Source organism: Macaca fascicularis, chromosome 3, assembly GCF_037993035.2.
Source record: "Macaca fascicularis isolate 582-1 chromosome 3, T2T-MFA8v1.1".
Taxonomy (NCBI): domain Eukaryota; kingdom Metazoa; phylum Chordata; class Mammalia; order Primates; family Cercopithecidae; genus Macaca; species Macaca fascicularis.
In genome coordinates this window covers 96,952,541-96,971,590 of record NC_088377.1, presented here as the reverse complement: position 1 = coordinate 96,971,590, position 19,050 = coordinate 96,952,541, and the positions used below count along the sequence as shown (strand labels likewise).

At 36.6% G+C, this 19,050-nt stretch overlaps 1 protein-coding gene across 7 annotated transcripts in view; it reads left to right on the top strand.

Moving 5' to 3' along the window:
- The window catches only part of BBS9 (Bardet-Biedl syndrome 9), a 489,942-nt gene that overhangs the window by 146,168 nt on the left and 324,724 nt on the right, over positions 1–19,050 (top strand). For all 7 annotated transcript variants that reach the window (XM_045387644.3, XM_065542147.2, XM_005549820.5 and 4 more), the window contains 2 exons: positions 3,476–3,659; positions 4,297–4,426. In XM_045387644.3, the coding sequence (XP_045243579.1) occupies positions 3,476–3,659; positions 4,297–4,426 (314 nt within the window). The remainder of the gene's footprint in view (positions 1–3,475; positions 3,660–4,296; positions 4,427–19,050) is intronic.

The window sequence follows — 19,050 nt, the reverse complement described above, 5'->3', positions numbered from 1 at the left end:
GAGATCTCCCCAGAGAGGCAGAGTGCAGCCTGGGAGTGCCAAGCTGTGATCTACAGCCAGCACAGAAGTGGGAGAAGAGCCCACACTTTCAGAGCATTGATAGGGAGCATGATGGTAGCTACTGCAGTGAGCTGAGATTGTGCCACCACATTCCAGCCTGGGCAACAGAGTGAGATTCCAATTGGAAAAAAAAAAAGGCCAGGCGCGGTGGCTTACGCCTGTAATCCCAGCACTTTGGGAGGCCAAGGCAGGTGGATCATGAGGTCAGGAGATCGAGACCATTCTGGCCAACATGGTGAAACCCCATCTCTACTAAAAACACAAAAGTTAGCTGGGCGTGGTGGTGTGTGCCTATAGTCCCAGCTACTTGGGAGTCTGAGGCAGGAGAATCGTTTGAACCCAGGAGTCGGAGGTTGCAGTGAGCCGAGATCGCACCACTGCACTCCAGCCTGGCAACAGAGCGTGACTCTGTCTCAAAAGGAAAAAAAAAAAAAGAAAATAGAGAGGAGCCACATAAGTGAGAAAGAGCCTACCTACTGACCAATACACTTGCTAACATACCCCACTTTGAAACCAAAGGCAAGAATTTAGCTATGAATAAAAACCTTGCAGAAAGCTTTAGCCCTCTGAAAACATCCAGAAAAGAAGTCTACTGACTGTACTCAATTTATACCTCACAAAAAGGAATACTCATGCACACAGATAAAAAAGAACCAGTGCAAGAGCTCTGGCATCTCAAAAGGCCACAGTGTTTTCCTTCATCTAAATTATCACACTAATTCTACAGCAAAGGTTGTTAACTGGGCTGAGATGGCTAAAGTGACAGAAATAGAATTCAGAATATGGATAGGAAAGGAAGACTATTGAGATTCAGGAGAATGTCAAAATCCAATCCAAGAAATCTAAGAATCACAATAAAATGATACAAGAGCTGGCAGATGAAATAGCCAGTATAGAAAATAACTTAACTGGACCTGATAAAGCTGTAAAACACACTACAAGAATTCATAATGTAATCACAAGTATTAATGGCAGAAGAGACCACACTGTGGAAAGAATCTCAGAGCTTGAAGACAGGCTTTCTGAAATAAGACAGTCAGACAAAAATAAAGAAAAAAGATAAGAAATGAACAAAACCTCCAAGAAATTTGGTGTTATGTAAAGAGACCAACTCTATGACCCATTGGCATCCCTGAAAGAGATGGGGAGAAAGCAAGCAAGTTGGAAAACCTCTTTCAGGATATCATTCATGAAAAATTCCCCAACCTCACTAGAGAGACTGATATTCAAATTTAGGAAATGCAGAGAACCCCTGCAAGATACTATACAAAAAGATCATCCCCAAGACACATAATCATCTGATTCTGTAAGGTCAAAATGGAGAAAAAATGTTACAGGCATCTAGAGAGAAAGGTCAGGTTACCTCCAAAGGGAGCTCCATCAGGCTAATAGTGGACCTTTCAGCAGAAACCTTACAAGCCAGAAGAGATTCGAGGCCTGTATTCAACATTCATAAAGAAAAATATTCAACCAAGAATGTCATATCCAGTCAAACCAAGCTTCGTATGTGAAGGAGAAATAAGAATCTTTTCAGACAAGCAAATGAGAAGGAAATTGTTACCACCAGACCTGCCTTACTAGAGCTCCTGAAAGAAGCACTAAATATGGAAAAGAAAGACTGTTACTAACCAATACAAAAAACACTTAAGTACATGAACTAATGACACTATAAAGCAGCCACATAAACAAATCTGCATAATAACCAGTTAACAACACAATGACAGTATCAAATCCACACATATCAATACTAACCTTGAATGTAAACAGGCTAAATGCCCCATTTAAAAGACACAGAGTGACAAGCTGGATCAAAAAGCAAGACACAATGGTATGCTGCCTTCAAGAGACCCATCTCACATGCTGTACACCTGTAGGCTTAAAATAAAGAGATGAAGAAAACTCTATGAAGCAAATGGAAAAAAGCAGGAGTTGCAATCCTAATTTCAGGCAAAACAGACTTTAAACCAACAAAGATAAAAAAAGACAAGGGCATTACATAATAGTAAAGGGTTCAATTCAACATGAAAATCTAACTATCCTAAATATATATACACCCAACACAGAAGCATCCATATTCATAAAGCAATTTCTTAGAGACCTACTAAGAGATTTAGACTGCCACACAATAATAGTGGGAGACTTCAACACCCCACTGACCCTATGAGACAGATCATTGAGGCAGAAAATTAACAAAGAGATTCAAGGTCTGAATGTAATACTTGACCAAATGGACCTAATAGACATCTATAAAACTCTCCATCCCAAAACAATAGAATATTCATTCTTCTCGTCACCACATGGCACATACTCTAAAATCAACTACACAATTGGATATAAAACAATCCTCAGCAAATTCAAAAATATCAAAATACCCATCAACAGTAGACTGGATAAAGAAAATGTGGTACGTATGCACCATGGAATACTATGCAGCCATAAAAAAGAATGAGATTATGTCATTTGCAGAAACATGGATGGAACTGGAGGCCTTTATCTTTAGTAAACTAATGCAGGAACAGAAAACCAAATATCACATGTTCTCACTTCAGTATCATATGTTCTTACTTTCACTTGAGGGTGAAAGGCGGGAGGAGGAAGAGGATCAGAAAAAATAACTATCACATACTACATACTACACTTAGTATGTGTGTAATAAAACAATCTATACACCAAGCCTCTGTGAAATGAATTTACCTATGTAACAAACCTTCCTATGTATCCCTGAACCTAAAGTAAAAGTTAGAAAAACTGAAAACTATATGCCTGTCTGCCAATATTTTTCAAAATGGTATGTCTTTGCTCTTTTGCATTTTCCTGACTTAGAAATATTGTATGGGAGATGAATCCTGAAAAGCGCTCATTTTACATTCATTCTTTCATTACTTTAAGAAGCATTTATTGAACATTAACCACATCCCAGCAATATGGAGATATCCTGGAGTAGCTCTTATGTATAGAATATTCTGCTATACTCTCTAGTGGCTTGGTGACTACTCTGTATATGCATATTGATATATTTTTAGTTGTCCTATAAAAACACATGTACAATCATAATGACAATTTTTATGGATTATTAAATTTGATTTGCAAATTAAGCACAATATTGTTTTCATGGAAGTTTTTTAGGGAAGCAGGTAAGTTTTTTAGTGATTTTGAACTGCAGAATAGCTAATATCACTTTTTTGGTCCGTGGTAAGACATGGAAGAAAACTTTGATTAGAGTCTTGTAAAATACCAGAAAAATGGTCATAGCGGAAAAAAAAAAAAAAAAAAAAAGAAGAAAGAAATGAAAGAGATTAGCCCATCTTTATATTTCTGCTTTGTTGTAAAGCAATTTCTTAATTTGTATTGATATGAAAATAACTGAAATTTTCTGAGGTTAGCAACTAAATTGATCTTGAGTTTTGCTTTTTAGGTGGATTGGACTCTAAATATTGGAGAGCAGGCCCTCGATATATGTATTGTCTCTTTCAATCAGTCGGCATCCTCTGTTTTTGTTCTTGGTGAGAGAAACTTCTTTTGCCTTAAGGATAATGGACAAATTCGGTTCATGAAGAAGCTTGACTGGAGCCCAAGTTGTTTTCTGCCGTATTGCTCAGGTGTGTAGAAAGATTTTCTTTTATCTCTTCCGTATGTCAAGGCTATGTGATATACACCGGAAAAAAGCCACACTCATACACATATTTCAAACATATATGAAAACAGTTTAATACTGAGTATGTAATGGCTATTTTAACTTTAAAAGTTTGAATAGAAGTTTGATATAAAGCATACATTTGGTTTCGTCAGTCATTTTACTTTGTACAAAATGACTTGTAAAATTGGCCTCCGGCATACGTTAATACTTTCCATTATGTGTCTGTTCAAGATGCTTTCAAGAGAACATCAGGCTCTTTTATAAGCACAATAGTAATGTCTAATAGAATGAATTATATGTAGTGAATGCCTAGTAAATCATTAGCTTAAATGTGTTACATATTAATGAAATTCATGCTTTCTAGATGAAATGCAAAAATGTTGGCGATTATCTAGTTATAGCTTCCACGACTGTAAAATGATTCCTTTCTTTTTTATACTAGTAGATTAAACTTACAAAATAATGTTTTATTACATAAAATCTTTATGTTTTAAAATCAAGGTGTTAGAATTAGTTTGTGTTATCAATTTCCTAAAAGAGATATACTGTTTCAAATGACTGTTTTCTTAGTGTCTCTTTTCTGTATCTTCAACTTACAGTTTCTGAAGGAACAATAAATACTTTGATTGCAAATCATAATAACATGTTGCATATTTATCAAGATGTGACACTGAAGTGGGCCACCCAACTTCCCCACATTCCTGTAGCAGTAAGAGTGGGCTGTTTGCAGTAAGTGATTTAATTTAACACAGTTTTAAAAGAGGATGTTAGTCAAGAAATTTTCTAGAAGTTCTATGAAATAATGACAAGTGATTTTATTAAAAAATTACAAGTGACATTGTAGTATGAATGTCAATAATGAAAGTAATTTAAAATATAATTTTATTGGAAAGAAAGGATAATTAGTGCTATTAATCATTTTCATTTAATATTTCTAGCAAGATATCCTTAGTAAATTAAAGGTAAAAGCTGATGAAGATATCAAGAAAATTGTTTACTTGATAGATTATTCTTTAGAATACAAAAAGATTTCTTTTAGCATTTGATGAGTCCCTTTTAGAGAACATTCACTGATAGACTGTGATGATATTACACTGTTCATCATAATAAGGTCTCATCTTGTTTCAGCCGTTTCATTAAGGAAAGTGATGCAGAATTTTTGATGATCATGTGTTTACACAGTTTAGATTTTAAGTGGGGCTACTTTGCATTTAAACTGAAAAACAGCATTCATACTTTAACATTAAATTTACCAAATCTATCAAAACTGACAGAAATGGTCCATATAAGTGAGTAATTTTTCTAGGTCATCAGTATAAAAAGTGAGATGCCGATGAACTTTTTAGCATCTTAGATTATGTTTAGGAATTGAAAATATCAGCAAACGTATAGAAACACAACTTTCCATAAAGCTTCATAGATTATTAGGTGTATTCAGTTCTACTTATTTATAATATTTTATTGAGCATTTAAAGGCCATACGGGGTGGGGCGCGGTGGCTCACGCCTGTAATCCCAGCTGTTTGGGAGGCTGAGGTGGTTGGATCACCTGAGGTCAGGAGTTCAAGACCAGCCTGGCCAACAGGGTGAAACCCCATCTCTACTAAAATACAAAATATTAGCCGGGTGTGGTGGCGTGTGCATGTAGTCCCAGCTGCTTGGGAGACTGAGGCAGGAGAATTCCTTGAACCCGGGAGGCGGAGGTTGCAATGAGCCTAGATCACGCGACTGCACTCCAGGCTGGGTGACAGAGCAAAAACTGTGGGCTTGAAACTGTGTCTCAAAAAAAAAATAAAAAAAATAAAAATAAAAGCCATATGTAGTCGAATTCTTCAGTGACACCTATAGTTTCTGATCAGGATGAAGTTGTTCTCTCCTATTAAGGGCTTGAGTGTAATATTATTGTTGAAGCTCAACAAAGGGTGTTCATATTTGCATCAATGTTTAATCTAAAGCCTGAATTTTGGAAAAATGGAAACATTTTTTTGAAAACATTGAATATTTTAAAAAGAAGTTGCTTTCTTATGTTTTATGAGAAAAAATTATAATTTTAATTTGCTATGCACTTAAGACAAGTTATAGTTATTTTCTGTCTGAAAAATAATTTAAAAATTTTGAGATTGGCTTTTGCAATGTCCATCACATAGTCTTCTTAAATTTGACAGAATATTCATACTCACCAGACATTTTGTATCAGATTTACTTAGAAGGATTTCGAACAGGAAAAACATCTTGCCAGCAGGGCAACATCAAGTATTTCACTTCTGGAAGAGTAATTCTTTCAGGAGTCTATGTATCCATCCAAAGCTGTTCTCTTTGGTCTCTTAAGTGACAGTTCAATTGCAAAAAGAGAGATCCACACTGGTGGGTATGGGCCTCATTTTGGCTTACAATCTTCATGCCCTGCAGGAGCCAATATCTTGAAATACTTAAAAATTATTGGGGTTTTGGTGTGTATTTTGAGCACAGGAGAATGATAGGTAGAACGACCTTATTGAGAACATTTAGTTGAAATAAATATATTTTTACACATACATTATGTACAAGGGATGTACCCATTTCAAGAGTCACCATACTGAGGGAAGTGCAAAGATATGACTTCTCAGCAGATATTTTTTGTTAATTTATAGTTTTTGGTCTAGATACAACTTACGAGTTAAGGGTCAATAATAACTGAAATATTATTATTAGTAAAAAACCAAATTTTCATATAGTGTGCATCATGATGCTTATATTCATAAGTAGCCTGTCATTTTATTTTAGGTACCTGTGAGTGAACCTTCCTATTTCTCATAGCTTTTGCAAGATGACCGTTATAAACAATTAAATCCAAATATTGCCATTAGTATTTTCCACAATTAATGTATAAAAATAAATTCTAATTGTTCAACTGAAGATTTTTCTTATTCTTACATATAACTTAACACAAAGTATAGGATTAGACTGTTTAAAAGAATTCCATTGTAATTTCTATTAGAGTTTTTTTCTTCTTCAGTAAACTTTAATTAATGCATGCAAAAGAAAATAAAGATTGTAAAACACTAGACTCAATTAACATAAAGTTTAGGAAAGTTTTCTGCCCTCACCACAATTGCAAGCTGTATGCTACAGTTATTTAAATACATTTTATAATAGTCACATCTTAAATCTTATTACTTATCTAAACTGAAGCAGTAAATGGATAATTTCAAAAATGATCATATGTATAGAACACCATAACTATATTTTAATCACTTGCAAAATACGCCGTAGACCATGGCGAGAGCACTCAGCTCTTAGCTCACGCTGAGGTTTTGGTTATTAACCACAAAAGGTAAGGGAGCTTCCAGTTTTGCTTTTTGGCTGTCAGATCATTTACAGGGGTGATGTTGGAATAGTAGGTGGTGTTACAGATACCCTACACAATGCAAAGCTAGTGAACACCAATATCTAGTCATCTGGCAAAAAAAGAAAAAAATACACCATAAACTAGCAAGAGCATCTGCAGCCAACTGCAGGCTAATGCCACATCTTTTCTCAAGGCTCTATCCTGGGCATGTGAAAGAAAAGCCCTGCTTTTGTCCTGATCAACAACAGCCTTCCTGTGAGGAAGACACTTCCTTGCCACGTGAGCACTGGTGGGCTTCTCACTTTTGCAAGCCCAAAATGTGACTCTTGCCATTCACCATGCTGCCCTCACTCCCTCACCTCATGGGCCACAAGAGGGTGGAAGAGCCAGGCAGATCTAAGGTGATGTCCCACAAGGGGTCTATGGTGGTGGAGACTCCATGGCAGACTTGGCAGGTGACATCCAACTGCAGGCCACCTGTGAAGATCTGTTCTATGATGTAGTTGCAGTAGTTGTGATAGTTGGCCTTCTTCCCATTGTCATCACCTGGGGACAGACTGTGGCTCTGGGATTGGTGTCTATGAGCCACAAAGACTGCGAATCTGTAAGGGAAGAGTACGTTTACCCTGCAGAGGCCCGAGGAAACCAGTGCTGACACTTTACAAGGCCATGTGAGGATGCTCATCATTTCATTAGAGGGTCTTGCTGTTATTTAATGTGACGAGAAATCACAGCACTTGGATTTTCAATGCTCCTCTTTTTCTCATTCCCTAAGAAGAGTTCCACATTTTTTATCTTGCCAACAAAACACATCTAATGCCCAATGACTGAGTAGGTAATTGGTTCCCTTTTTATCTGAGGAACAATTGAATAAATATTTCCTGGAGACAGCTGAAAATATTGTGGGCCAGATACTGTAACCCTGGACAGGTTCTTTGTGCCTGTTGCACAAACAAAATCAATTCACTGAATTTCAGTGGAGAAAGAGTTTAATTGATGCAAGGCCAGTCACACCACACTGAAGATTATTAAGACTTATTACTTAAATCAATCTTATTGAAGGCTCATAGGTTAGGGGTTTTTCAAAAGTTGTTTGGGGGAAGAGTTAGGGGTGGCTAGGCAATGGGTGCTTGCTGCTAATTGTTTGGAAGGTGCAGTCATAGGGATGTGGGAAATGATCCTCTTGCATGGTGAATCACTTCTGGGAGCAGCTGGTGGTTCCAGGTGGAACCATCATGGTTTCAGAAATGCAAAAAACCTGTAAAGATCTCTTACAAGGCCACTGTTAGGTTCTACAATAGTGATGTTATCTGCAGGAATATTGGGGAAGTTGCATATCTTGTGACCTCTGGAATAATGGCTGTTTTTGTCTACACCTTAGCAAAATTCAGCCTCCTCTATCTTCCTAGCCTGGTGTTCTCTCACTAGCTTTACAAAGACAGTTGAGTTTTGGGGAAGGGCTAGTTTTACTTAAACTATAAACTAAACGTCTCCCACAGCTAGCCTAGCCTAAGCCTAGGAATAATTAAGGGAACTTGAATGTTAGAGGCTAGAGGGTTATAGGCTAGATCATGCCTCCCCCACTGCCATAATTTTCTCACTGCAATACTTTTTGCAAAGGCTGTTTCACTTTCATCCTTTGAGTTTCAACATGCCTCAATCCTGAGGTGTAAGCTATGAGATGGGAAAAGGGTGAGAACTGCTCCAACTTCTTCCTACTGACAGGGGGTGTAGTTGGGGTATGGGTTGCCCCTAGGGTAAGAGGAGTGGAACTGCTTTGCATGCACTCATAGGTGCCTGATTGGGGTTCCAAGCCTTATATGACAAAGATGTTAATATTCTCATCCACAGTTTTAGCATGGCACTTAAGTGAACCGCAGACTATAGGATAATGAGTAGATTATTAGACATACAGATTCACATAAACAGGAAAGAGCAAATTTAAATATACCATCCCATATCTTTTTAGTTCCTAGTCCCAAGACTAGATGAGTTCAGCTGAATAGCTGTTTCCCATATCAGGAGGTGGCATTGCAGATGGGCTAATCCTTTGTATGTGATGAAGGCAAACAGATTTTTTAATAAGAGGCATTTCAGACAGGTTCCAGGACTATTTCTTCAGTGTAATTAGATCTCTGCCCTGTGGGTTGACAGTGCCTCACCAGCAGGTACATTGCCAGAGATGACCCTCAGAAGAAATAAGCAGTTGCCAGAGCTCACCTTTAGGTCTGTTGTACTGGTAGGAGGCTTACGAACCACAGGCAGATATTTGCAAGGGTGGATCCTGGATAAGCCCCCAAATTTGTAACTGCCTGATGAGTTCTTCCTGCTTACTGTACAAACAAAATTCATTCATGACATTGCAGTAGAGAGAGCATTTAATTGACGCAAGTCTAGCCACACCATGTGGGAGAGTTATTACTCCAATCAATATCATAATCTGTTAGAATTTATTTTTATTTTTATTTTTTATTTTTTTGAGACGGAGTCTCGCTCTGTCGCCCAGGCTGGAGTGCAGTGGCCAGATCTCAGCTCACTGCAAGCTCTGCCTCCCGGGTTCACGCCATTCTCCTGCCTCAGCCTCCCAAGTAGCTGGGACTACAGGCGCCCGCCACCTCGCCCGGCTAGTTTTTTTGTACTTTTTAGTAGAGACGAGGTTTCACCGTATTAACCAGGATGGTCTCGATCTCCTGACCTCGTGATCTGCCCGTCTCGGCCTCCCAAAGTGCTGGGATTACAGGCTTGAGCCACCGCGCCTGGCCAATCTGTTAGAATTTTAAAGGTAATTATTACTAACTTAGCTATAGCTTATCTGTTTATTTATTTTTAAAGACAGGGTCTTGCTCTTTTGCTCAGGCTGGAATTCTTTGGCATGATTATAGCTCACTTCAGCCTTGAACTTCTGCCTTCTGCCTCAGCCTCCTGAGTAGCTACAACTAAAGGCACATGCTACCATTCCTGGCTAATTTTTTCATATTTTGTAGAGATGAGGTCTCACAATGTTGCCCAGGCTGGTCTTGAACTTATGGCCTCAAGTGATCCTCCCACCTTGGCCTCCCCAAGTGCTGGGATTATGGGTATGAGCCGCAGTGCTCAGCTCACATATTTATATTAGGAAGTTGTTTGAAATTGAGAGTACTGAAATAATTTTTCTCTTGCTTTTTATTACCTTTAGGGTTAAAGCTTTTTTGGTAGAAGCTTCCTTGGTTGAATGTGTTTATTTATGAAGGAAATTGCTGCTTTTTAAATATGTTTCTTTTCAGTGAATAAGAAATGTTGGATTTGGTTCAACTTGATGCAATTATACTTAGTAACAGCATTTTGCTCAGAGTCTAAGATGCTTTTTTTCTTTGCACTCTCACCTACTTGGCAGATTTAGTCCTCTCTACCTTGTCTATTACATAACAGTTCCAATTCTGTCTGTGTTTTCTTCTTCCTTTTCAGATTAAATCTCATTCTCGATTAAATTGTTTTTTATTTAATTATTTTTAATTTTTGTAGGTCACACTATGGAAAGTTGAAATCAATACACAGATTACAGAATCAGAAGAGCCTGACTGTGATAATCTTCTTTAAATTCTTAGCTATTACTGTTTACCTCTCATTGCATGAAGTAGCTATGGAAACCTGGCCCAGCATCTTCTGCGGTGGTCATTTTCTCCAGTGGCAAATAAAGATCATCATTTATCAGTGATGTTACTGTCTCTGGAGATATCAAATATATCTACAAGTGGAAGTCCATTTAATGAAACTTCACAGAGATGAGAACCATTCTAAACTTTGCTGGCAGCTCACAGCAGGCTTTAAAATCTTATTGCAGTACTTACTGCAACTCATTTTTGAACAATTTGGTCTAGTACTTCAATGTTTTTCTTCCTAGGCTAGGTCTGCAATAGTCACTTATTTTAAGTTTGTTACTTAACAGTTTCTTCTTTTTAAAAAAATTTCCTAGCTTATTTAATTTTTAAAAAACATTTATTTTAGATACAGCCGGTACAAGTGCAAGTTTGTTACATGAGTGTATTGCATGATGCTGAGGTTTGGGGTACAGATTCTGTCACCCAGGTAGTCAGCATAGTACCCAATAGGTAGGTATTCCACCCACAGCCACTCCCTCTCTCCCCACTCTGGTAGTCCACAGTGTCTGTTGTTCCCATGTTTATGTCCATGTGTGCTCAATAATATTTTGTTCTTTAGCTTTCATTGATATAATATTGTTGACCAGAATGTTTCCCCCATATCTTTTCTGGATTTTCGTATTTCTATTTCAAGACATAGCTCAAGTCACATAAATAAGCCTTTCCTGCTTATCATGGTCTCCCTCTTTTCTGAATTTCTATCACATTTATAATTATGTTGGTGAACTACTATTTGATTTTCCTAACTCTCCAACTAGAGAATACATTCCGTTTTACTTTTGCATATCACACTGAATAATCAATGAGAAAGATCAACATATAGTATATGCTTCCTAAATACTTAAAAGTCATTGTGGTTTTTATGTGTCAGGGGAAGAGGTGTGGCTCTAAAGACCTTATAAGATCTTTTAGTTGAAAAACCTTTTTAAAATATGAAAAAACAGACTCATAGAGGGAAGAAGGATATTTTACTTGAAACTGAATTTATTAGCAAAATATTTTTAGTTCCAAAGTGACATTTTCTTTTTTTGGTTTAAGTTTTGCTGTTAATTTGTCTTTTTTTTTTTTTGCATTATAGAAAGAGAATGTGAGCCTATATACTTTTTGCTATCCTGTATTTTAAGGATTTTCTTTGTGAATTCTTACATTTCACAGAAAATTCATAAATATTCCTGGAATTTGCGTAAGGTATACATTCTGATATTTGGCACCTCTGCATTTTTATTGATATTTTTCTCTATTTGTTATAGTTGCAAGAGTAGAACATTAGTATTTCGTTACTATATTTTTCTGTCAGTTTTCTGTTGAATAAGCATTTTTGGTTTAGATATTCTTACTCTGTGTTAGTCAGCTTATATTTCTGATAGCTGTTTTTTTGGTGAGTTAAAAAATTTTATCACTATAAAATAACCTCTTTTGGGTTTCCATTTAATATGTTTTTGTTTGCTTATTTTTTCATTGGTTTCCTTTAAGTTCACTTAGATATTAGTTTTTGGTATGCTGTGGTCTATGCTTTTTTTTTTTTTTTTTTTTTTTTGAGACAGAGTCTCACTGTCTCTCCCAGGCTGGAGTGCAGTGTTATGATCATAGCTTATTGCAGCCTTGAATGCCTCGCCTCAAGCAATCCTCTCACTTCAGCCCCACAAGTGGCTGGGACTGCAGGCAGGTGTCACCACACCCAGTTAATTAAAAATTTTTTTTTTGTATAGATAGGATCTTACTATGTTGTCCAGGCTGGTCTCAAACTCCTAGCCTCAAGTCATTCTCCTGACTCAACCTCTCAAAGTGCTGGGATTACAGGTGTGAGCCACTGTGTCTGGCCAATGCTTCATCTCTCAACAGGTTCATTTAATTTTCACTGGAATGATATAGGGTGTTATTATATTCTGTGGTAAGAATGTATTGTTATATTTCACCTTCAAACTTTATTGATGTTGCTTCCTTATTTTTTTAATTTTAAAATTATTATTATTATTTTTGAGACAGGGTCTTGCTTTGTTGACCAGGCTGGAGTGCAGTGGTGTGAACATGGCTCACGGCTGCCTTGACCTCTTGGGCGCAAGCAATCCTCCCACCACAGCCCCACAAGTAGCTGGGACTATAAGTGCATGCCACCACATCTGGTAGATTAAAAAAACAATTTGTAGAGATAGGATCTCCCTGTGTTGCCCAGATTGGTCTGGAACTCCTAGCCTCAAGAGATCCTCCTGCCTCGGCCTCCCAAAGTGCTGGGATTACAGGCATGAGCTACCATGCCTTGCCTCTTATTTGTTTTTAAATAGCTTTTAGAGAAAATAATAACCTTTGTGATTTTTGTAAAAAGTGTAGAACTGCATTTTTTAAAACTGTTACTTAAAAGTACAAAGAAAAATAAAATAGCTTTTTATTAAAGTTACTTGAGTCTTATCAAATAGAATGAACATTTGTTAGCACTTTTAAATATCAACCCTGATATTATTCTCTACACACATACAAATTTAGGCATATAATAAAATTTACAAAACAGGACCACATGAATTTTTTTTTTTTTTTTAAGATGGAATCTCGCTCTGTTGCCCAGACTGGAGTGCAGTGGCGTGATCTCAGCTCACTGCAACCTCCGCCTCCTGGGTTCAAGCAATTCTCTGCCTCAGCCTCCTGAGTAGCTGGGATTACAAGCGCCTGCCACCATGCCTGGCTAATTTTTTTGTATTTTTAGTAGAGACAGGGTTTCACTATCTTGGCCAGGCTGGTCTTGAACTCCTGACCTCGTGGTCCACCCGCCTTGTCCTCCCAAAGTGCTGGGATTACAAGTGTGAGCCACCGTGCGTGACCATGAATTTAAAATATAAATTTATTTCATTATATCCTAGTGGAAAAGAGAAATAGGTGAAGTGGAAGGAATATGTGAATTTTTTATAAATGTTTATTTACATTATATTTCAGTTTCTAAAAGACTTCTCTCAACAAGAGTAGAAAACATGCCTTTTTGGTTGATACCATTAGTCTTTTAAAGCTGCATTTCAAATTTTGGTAGTGTCCATTGACTTCCTGTTGTGAAACATAGGGAAAATAGCATACTTATGTTTTCTTCCTCTCTTCTTGTCAAATTCTGGTATTATTGGTATATTATTATTTATTTTGTCAAAATTTAAAACATTTCCACACATTTTTTGTAATCACAATTTCTATTCTGCTTTCATCCTGTTGATTTATCTAAATGGAGTCAAAGCTTACCACTAGTTCTTTTACTATTCCTGAATTATCTTGATTCATTTCTTGGTTAGTTGAGTTTAATCATCCTGTAGTTTTGTGGGAAGCCTTATAAGTGTTCTTACCTTAAGAATTGTATATTGCTTTTATACGTGAAGATAACCTTAACTTCCCTCTGAAATTTGGACATTCCATTTGGTTTTGAAAGTTGCTGTGGAAAAGTCTGAAGGTAGCTTAATTTTTTTGAAAAAGACATCTTACTGGATGAATTACTTTTTCTGTCTGGATGCTCATCTGACTTATATCTCAGTCCTTAAGAATTGAAACATTACTCCTCATCAATTATTTGTATATATTTGTTCTTTCTATTTTGATTTTTGTGATTTTTTTTCACGTTGCTTATCCATGTTCTTGAGTTGGTTTTTAGTGTATTTATTCTCATTTTTAAAAATTTATTTATTCTAGTTATTGCTTCTAGTGTGGCTTTCAGCCCCTGTATCTTTTGTTTGAGTTTTCCAAACAATGACAAAAATGATTTCTTTTATTTCACTGATACAAGGGGTAACTATTTGTCTGAATTCTTCTTTTGTTTCTTTAGGAAGTTCTTGCTATGGATATTTTCTGTCTTTTATGTTCTCATCTCCCTCATGTCTACCCCTTTCCTTTTTTTGCAATTTCCACACATACATCTCTTCTTATTTTGCAGTTATTCATTTTTTAAATGGTGACAGCAGTTTGCTGAAGGATTGTGTGGGGAGTTTTGAGGGAGAGTGATGATTAGCTCAGATCACCTGAGCTGAGAGTGAGACTATTTTCACCTTCTCACTCTGTTTATTTTCTCTTTTGCCCTGGGCGTCCATTTTCCTTGGTTTTCAGGGTTCAAGAGGCTAGTGAGCCTCACAGAAGCCCCTAACGGCCCCTGTCACAGGTCCTTGGTCCTAAGAATCAGTGGCTGCTGCTTGTCTTTCTATCTTCATTGGTTAGGAAGTTGATAAAAGCACAGATAGAAGACCATATGTTTTGCTTCCATTCTGGTTTTTCTGATGTCACTCCTCCTGTATCCCACCCATGTCCTTAAATCTCATTCCATTAGTCTAGGACCTGACTCTGTCTTCTGCCTGAAGTCTGCAGAGTTGGTGCCAGCTCTTGGTATCCTATCTTACTGTGGTCCAGAATTTAAGATATTTGGTAGGCTTCGAAGTTTGTTGATTGTGACTGTAGTCATTTCCTCATTCAATGTCCTTTTTTTTGGGAGGTGGTAGTTATTGTAGTACTTTCTGCTGTTTTTGGTAAGTTTTGCAGTATTATCTTTGATTAGAATTCAAGTCTTTGTCAGTCTTTATTGTTGCTGAGGAGAAATCCATGGACAACCTGATTTTTGTTTTGTTGTAGGTAATCAGTTCTTTATGTTTGATTGCTTGTAGAATGTTTTTCATTTTTCCTGTAAATGCCACACTTGCCACCATATATCTGTATGATATTTTCCTCGATATTACTGGGAATGTAGTGAATTTAATCTGTTTAAACCATTTGTTTTGCTGCCGAATAAAGGTTTCCTATGTTATATCTTTGATTATTTCTTCAGTTTTGTTTGATTTAATATGTCCTTCAGGAAAACTAATATCTTTTGGTTGGCTACTTATTTTCTGTTCCCAATATCTGCTCTCTTTTTCCCCGTAATTTTCATTTCTTTGTCATTTGTTTTCTCTGTTTTTGGGGGAAGTGTGTAAAATTTGTGTTCTATGTCACTGTTTTGAGAAACCACAGCACTGGTTTTGATCTTTTCTATGTCTACAGTGGAAGATTTTTTTAGTCTGCTGAGGTGCTGTCTTTTTCCCAGCCACTTCCCTGCTACCTCCTGTATCTTTGCTAGTCCTAACCAGTGTAGTATGTGCCAAGTTACAGTTCCCATGAGGCACTAGTACCAAGTACATCTTACTTTGAAACATGTTTATAGTGTTTATTTTGGGGCTTTATCTCTGAGTATATAATACACTATTATTAATCTCTATTCTTTACTTGGACAATTTTATAGAATTTGCCACCTGTGTTTGGAAGTCAATAGATAGTGTAAGGGGCCATGGGCAGTGGTAGAGGTTGGAAAGATTCAAGAGGGTAGTTATAAAATATATTGCTTCAATCATAGGTCACTAACAGATGTCTGTACAGTTTTCTGGCTCATATAGAACTTGGAATTCTGAATCAGATGGGGCAGTGAGTTTATAATCAGAAATGTTAGGTAGAGTGACAGAACTCTTGGCTTTCATGGGTTCCTATCAAAAGAGGAGAGCTTTGGTTTAGGGCCTAGTGAATCTGCTATTGCATTGTGGTATACTGTAACTTAATATGAGTAATGGGGGATGAAGGAACAGAATTATGTCATAGTTCGTATATTTTTCTTCCTCTTCTTATTGGTGCCTCCGTAAACATAATTTGGACAAATGTCAATCTCATTGAAGGATTTTGAGGGTAAAATTAGTTGCATGATTTTTGATGGTCATCATTACATGCATGCATATATTTCCATTGTGTAAGATCAAAGGTCTTTATGAGATGACCCCTAGATATTATATTGATGGAACTAAAGTGGAGAAGCACAAGAATTGTGCTTGTAATGTCCTTATAGCCATGTGGCTAAACCATTATTGACATATGGCCTGTCATTTGGTACACTACTTTCATACACTGTAATATGGCTATTTTGATAAGTGTTTTATTCACATGGAAAAGACCTTGTAGGAATCATTAAATAAATTAAAAAGCCATATCTTTATTTTTATTTGTCAGTCAAGGTTGTAATTCTCAGAAAACTTCTCCTTGGGAAAAGTTAGATATCTTCTGCTTGGCTCATGTTTTCATGATCATTTTATTTTTAATGTAATAATGCAAAACAGAGCATCCTCCATTCTCATGAACAATGTCATAGTAATTACAGTTCCAGATTGTTTGATTTTGTTACATTCCATAGTAAGTCTATTTAATTTGCCTGGCAGAGATTTTAGAAACACTGTATAGCCAAGGATAAGTAGTTGCAGTTAGAATGCCAGTTGGGTTTATAATTTTCTGTTTTATAAATTAAATGTTTCAGTGGTAGAATTCTACTTATTACCATATATTTCCACTGAAAAACTTCTTTAGACGTACTGTCATCGAGACTGTGAACATCTCTTAAAAATGAAACTCTCAATCTCAAAGAAAATAATTTATACTGGTAGGAAAAATGCTTTTGTGTTTTGGGTTCCTCATTCTCTATCCCATAATTGATATATGGGGGATTCAGTTGCAGTAGGGTTGAAGACAAAAGGAAAGTGTTTGCTTTTCACTAGTTATGAAGGGTTTGCCTTTCACTAAGTACATACCTTCTTGGCCCTTTGGTCCCGGGGATCATTTCTGTCAGGTTACTAACTTTGCCGTTCATTTTTCTTAGAAAATACATGTGATTTAACATTTTTTCTCCTCACTTCAGATAGTGGGCCCTCCTGATAATTGAAATTTGACTTTCTGGTTTCAAAGATAGAATGAGTTTATTTTTATGGGTTCCTGAGAATCCTGGAAAATATCTCTGTTTCCCAGAGGAAGAAGTTTATATTTTCTTAGTTACTTACTGTAGAATATAAAAGAGAAGAAGTGATTTATTTGTGTATGGGGGGCAGTAACGTAAAGTTTATATGCAGCTAAGCTCTTTGCAGAAGAACTTTGAACTTTAGAACTTTGGATGGACTTAGTCCTTTATTCTGTTAACTAGTGTATGGCCTGTTTTCTAGACTGGCTTTGGAGTGCAAATCTGAGTTATCACCAGAATAAAAAAAGAGAAATATCTCTGTATCTCTATTTCCCAGAGAAAAAAGTTTATATTCTCTTAGTTGCTTACTGTAATATAAAAGGGAAATGGGAAAAAGTGATTTTTTTTTTGATAACATAAGATTTATGTGCTACTAAGCTCCTTGTAGAAGAACTTAGAACTTTGGGATTCAGAACTTTGGGTGGACTTAGTCCTTTATTCTATTAAGTAATATATAACCTGTATTTCAGAACTAGCTTTGGAGCACAAATCAGAGTTATCAGAATAAAAAAAGTGTAAATATATAACTCTTATGGTATAGGCTAATGTTGGGTGACTTAAAATTAGAATCAAAAGGAAATGCAAGAATTAGCAATTTTTATTGCTTGCTATGCACTAGCATCATTTCATCATTAGACTCTTAATTTCTACAAAGAGCTACATTGGTAGCTTATTCAAAACTTTCTAAGTCTTTAACACGTCAGGTTTAACATTTTAAAAACCTTGGTAAATCCCCTACATCTTAAGAAAAAAAGATTTAGGAGAGTGATGGTGCATGTTTACCTTTCAAGAGAACAGTATTAATTGAAATTACTAAAAATTGGGTTGAAAAGTAAAGCAGATGAATAATCATATCATTTAAGTCATTTTTGGAATTCTAGCTTGAAACTTGTAAGTAAATTAAGTGTCACCTGATAAAATAGGTCTTTAACTCTAGGTTATCTGATCAACAGAAACTGTCAGTTAACAAACTGTGGGGGTTCCCAGATATTCTAAAATGTAGAACTGTATTCAGTGGTTTTCCTGCCTTTAAATAGAGAAAATCCACTGACTTTTGTTCACTAAAGTGCAGTTTACTATTTAAAATAAGTGTAAAGTGAAAGGGAACTTGCTACCTGCTTTATTGATGTGCTAAAAAAAGGACAGATACCCATATAATGTTTTGTGTGTGTAATATTTAAGACTATAGAAGAAAACTGAATTAATTTAAGCTTAAAATGTTACTGTTTTGAGAGGTGATAAAGGAAGAAACCAGTCAGGCAGGCAGTTAGGGTGGGTCCTCGCTTAAATTGTTTCAAATAGAACAGCCTGAAAAATCAAGCTTCCGGTGCAGATCAAGGAACTTGCACAGCGAGGCTTGCCTATGACATGCCCACAGCTGCACAGATAAGAAAGGCTACACGGGCGACTTCCCCAGACATGCCCGCAATGGAAAATTCTGTCTCCTGAAACGTGCAGTAAGGAGAACAAAGCAATATGGATTACTCAAGCTAAGGACCCACATGCGCACTAGGAGGATGGGGTGGAGCTACCAGAAATTCGTGCCTTATGCAATTATGCAACCCAGCCCTCCTTTGTTTTCTTATAAAAGCCTTTACTTTCAACTGTAAAACCAGCAACCCTTTTCCAGGCCC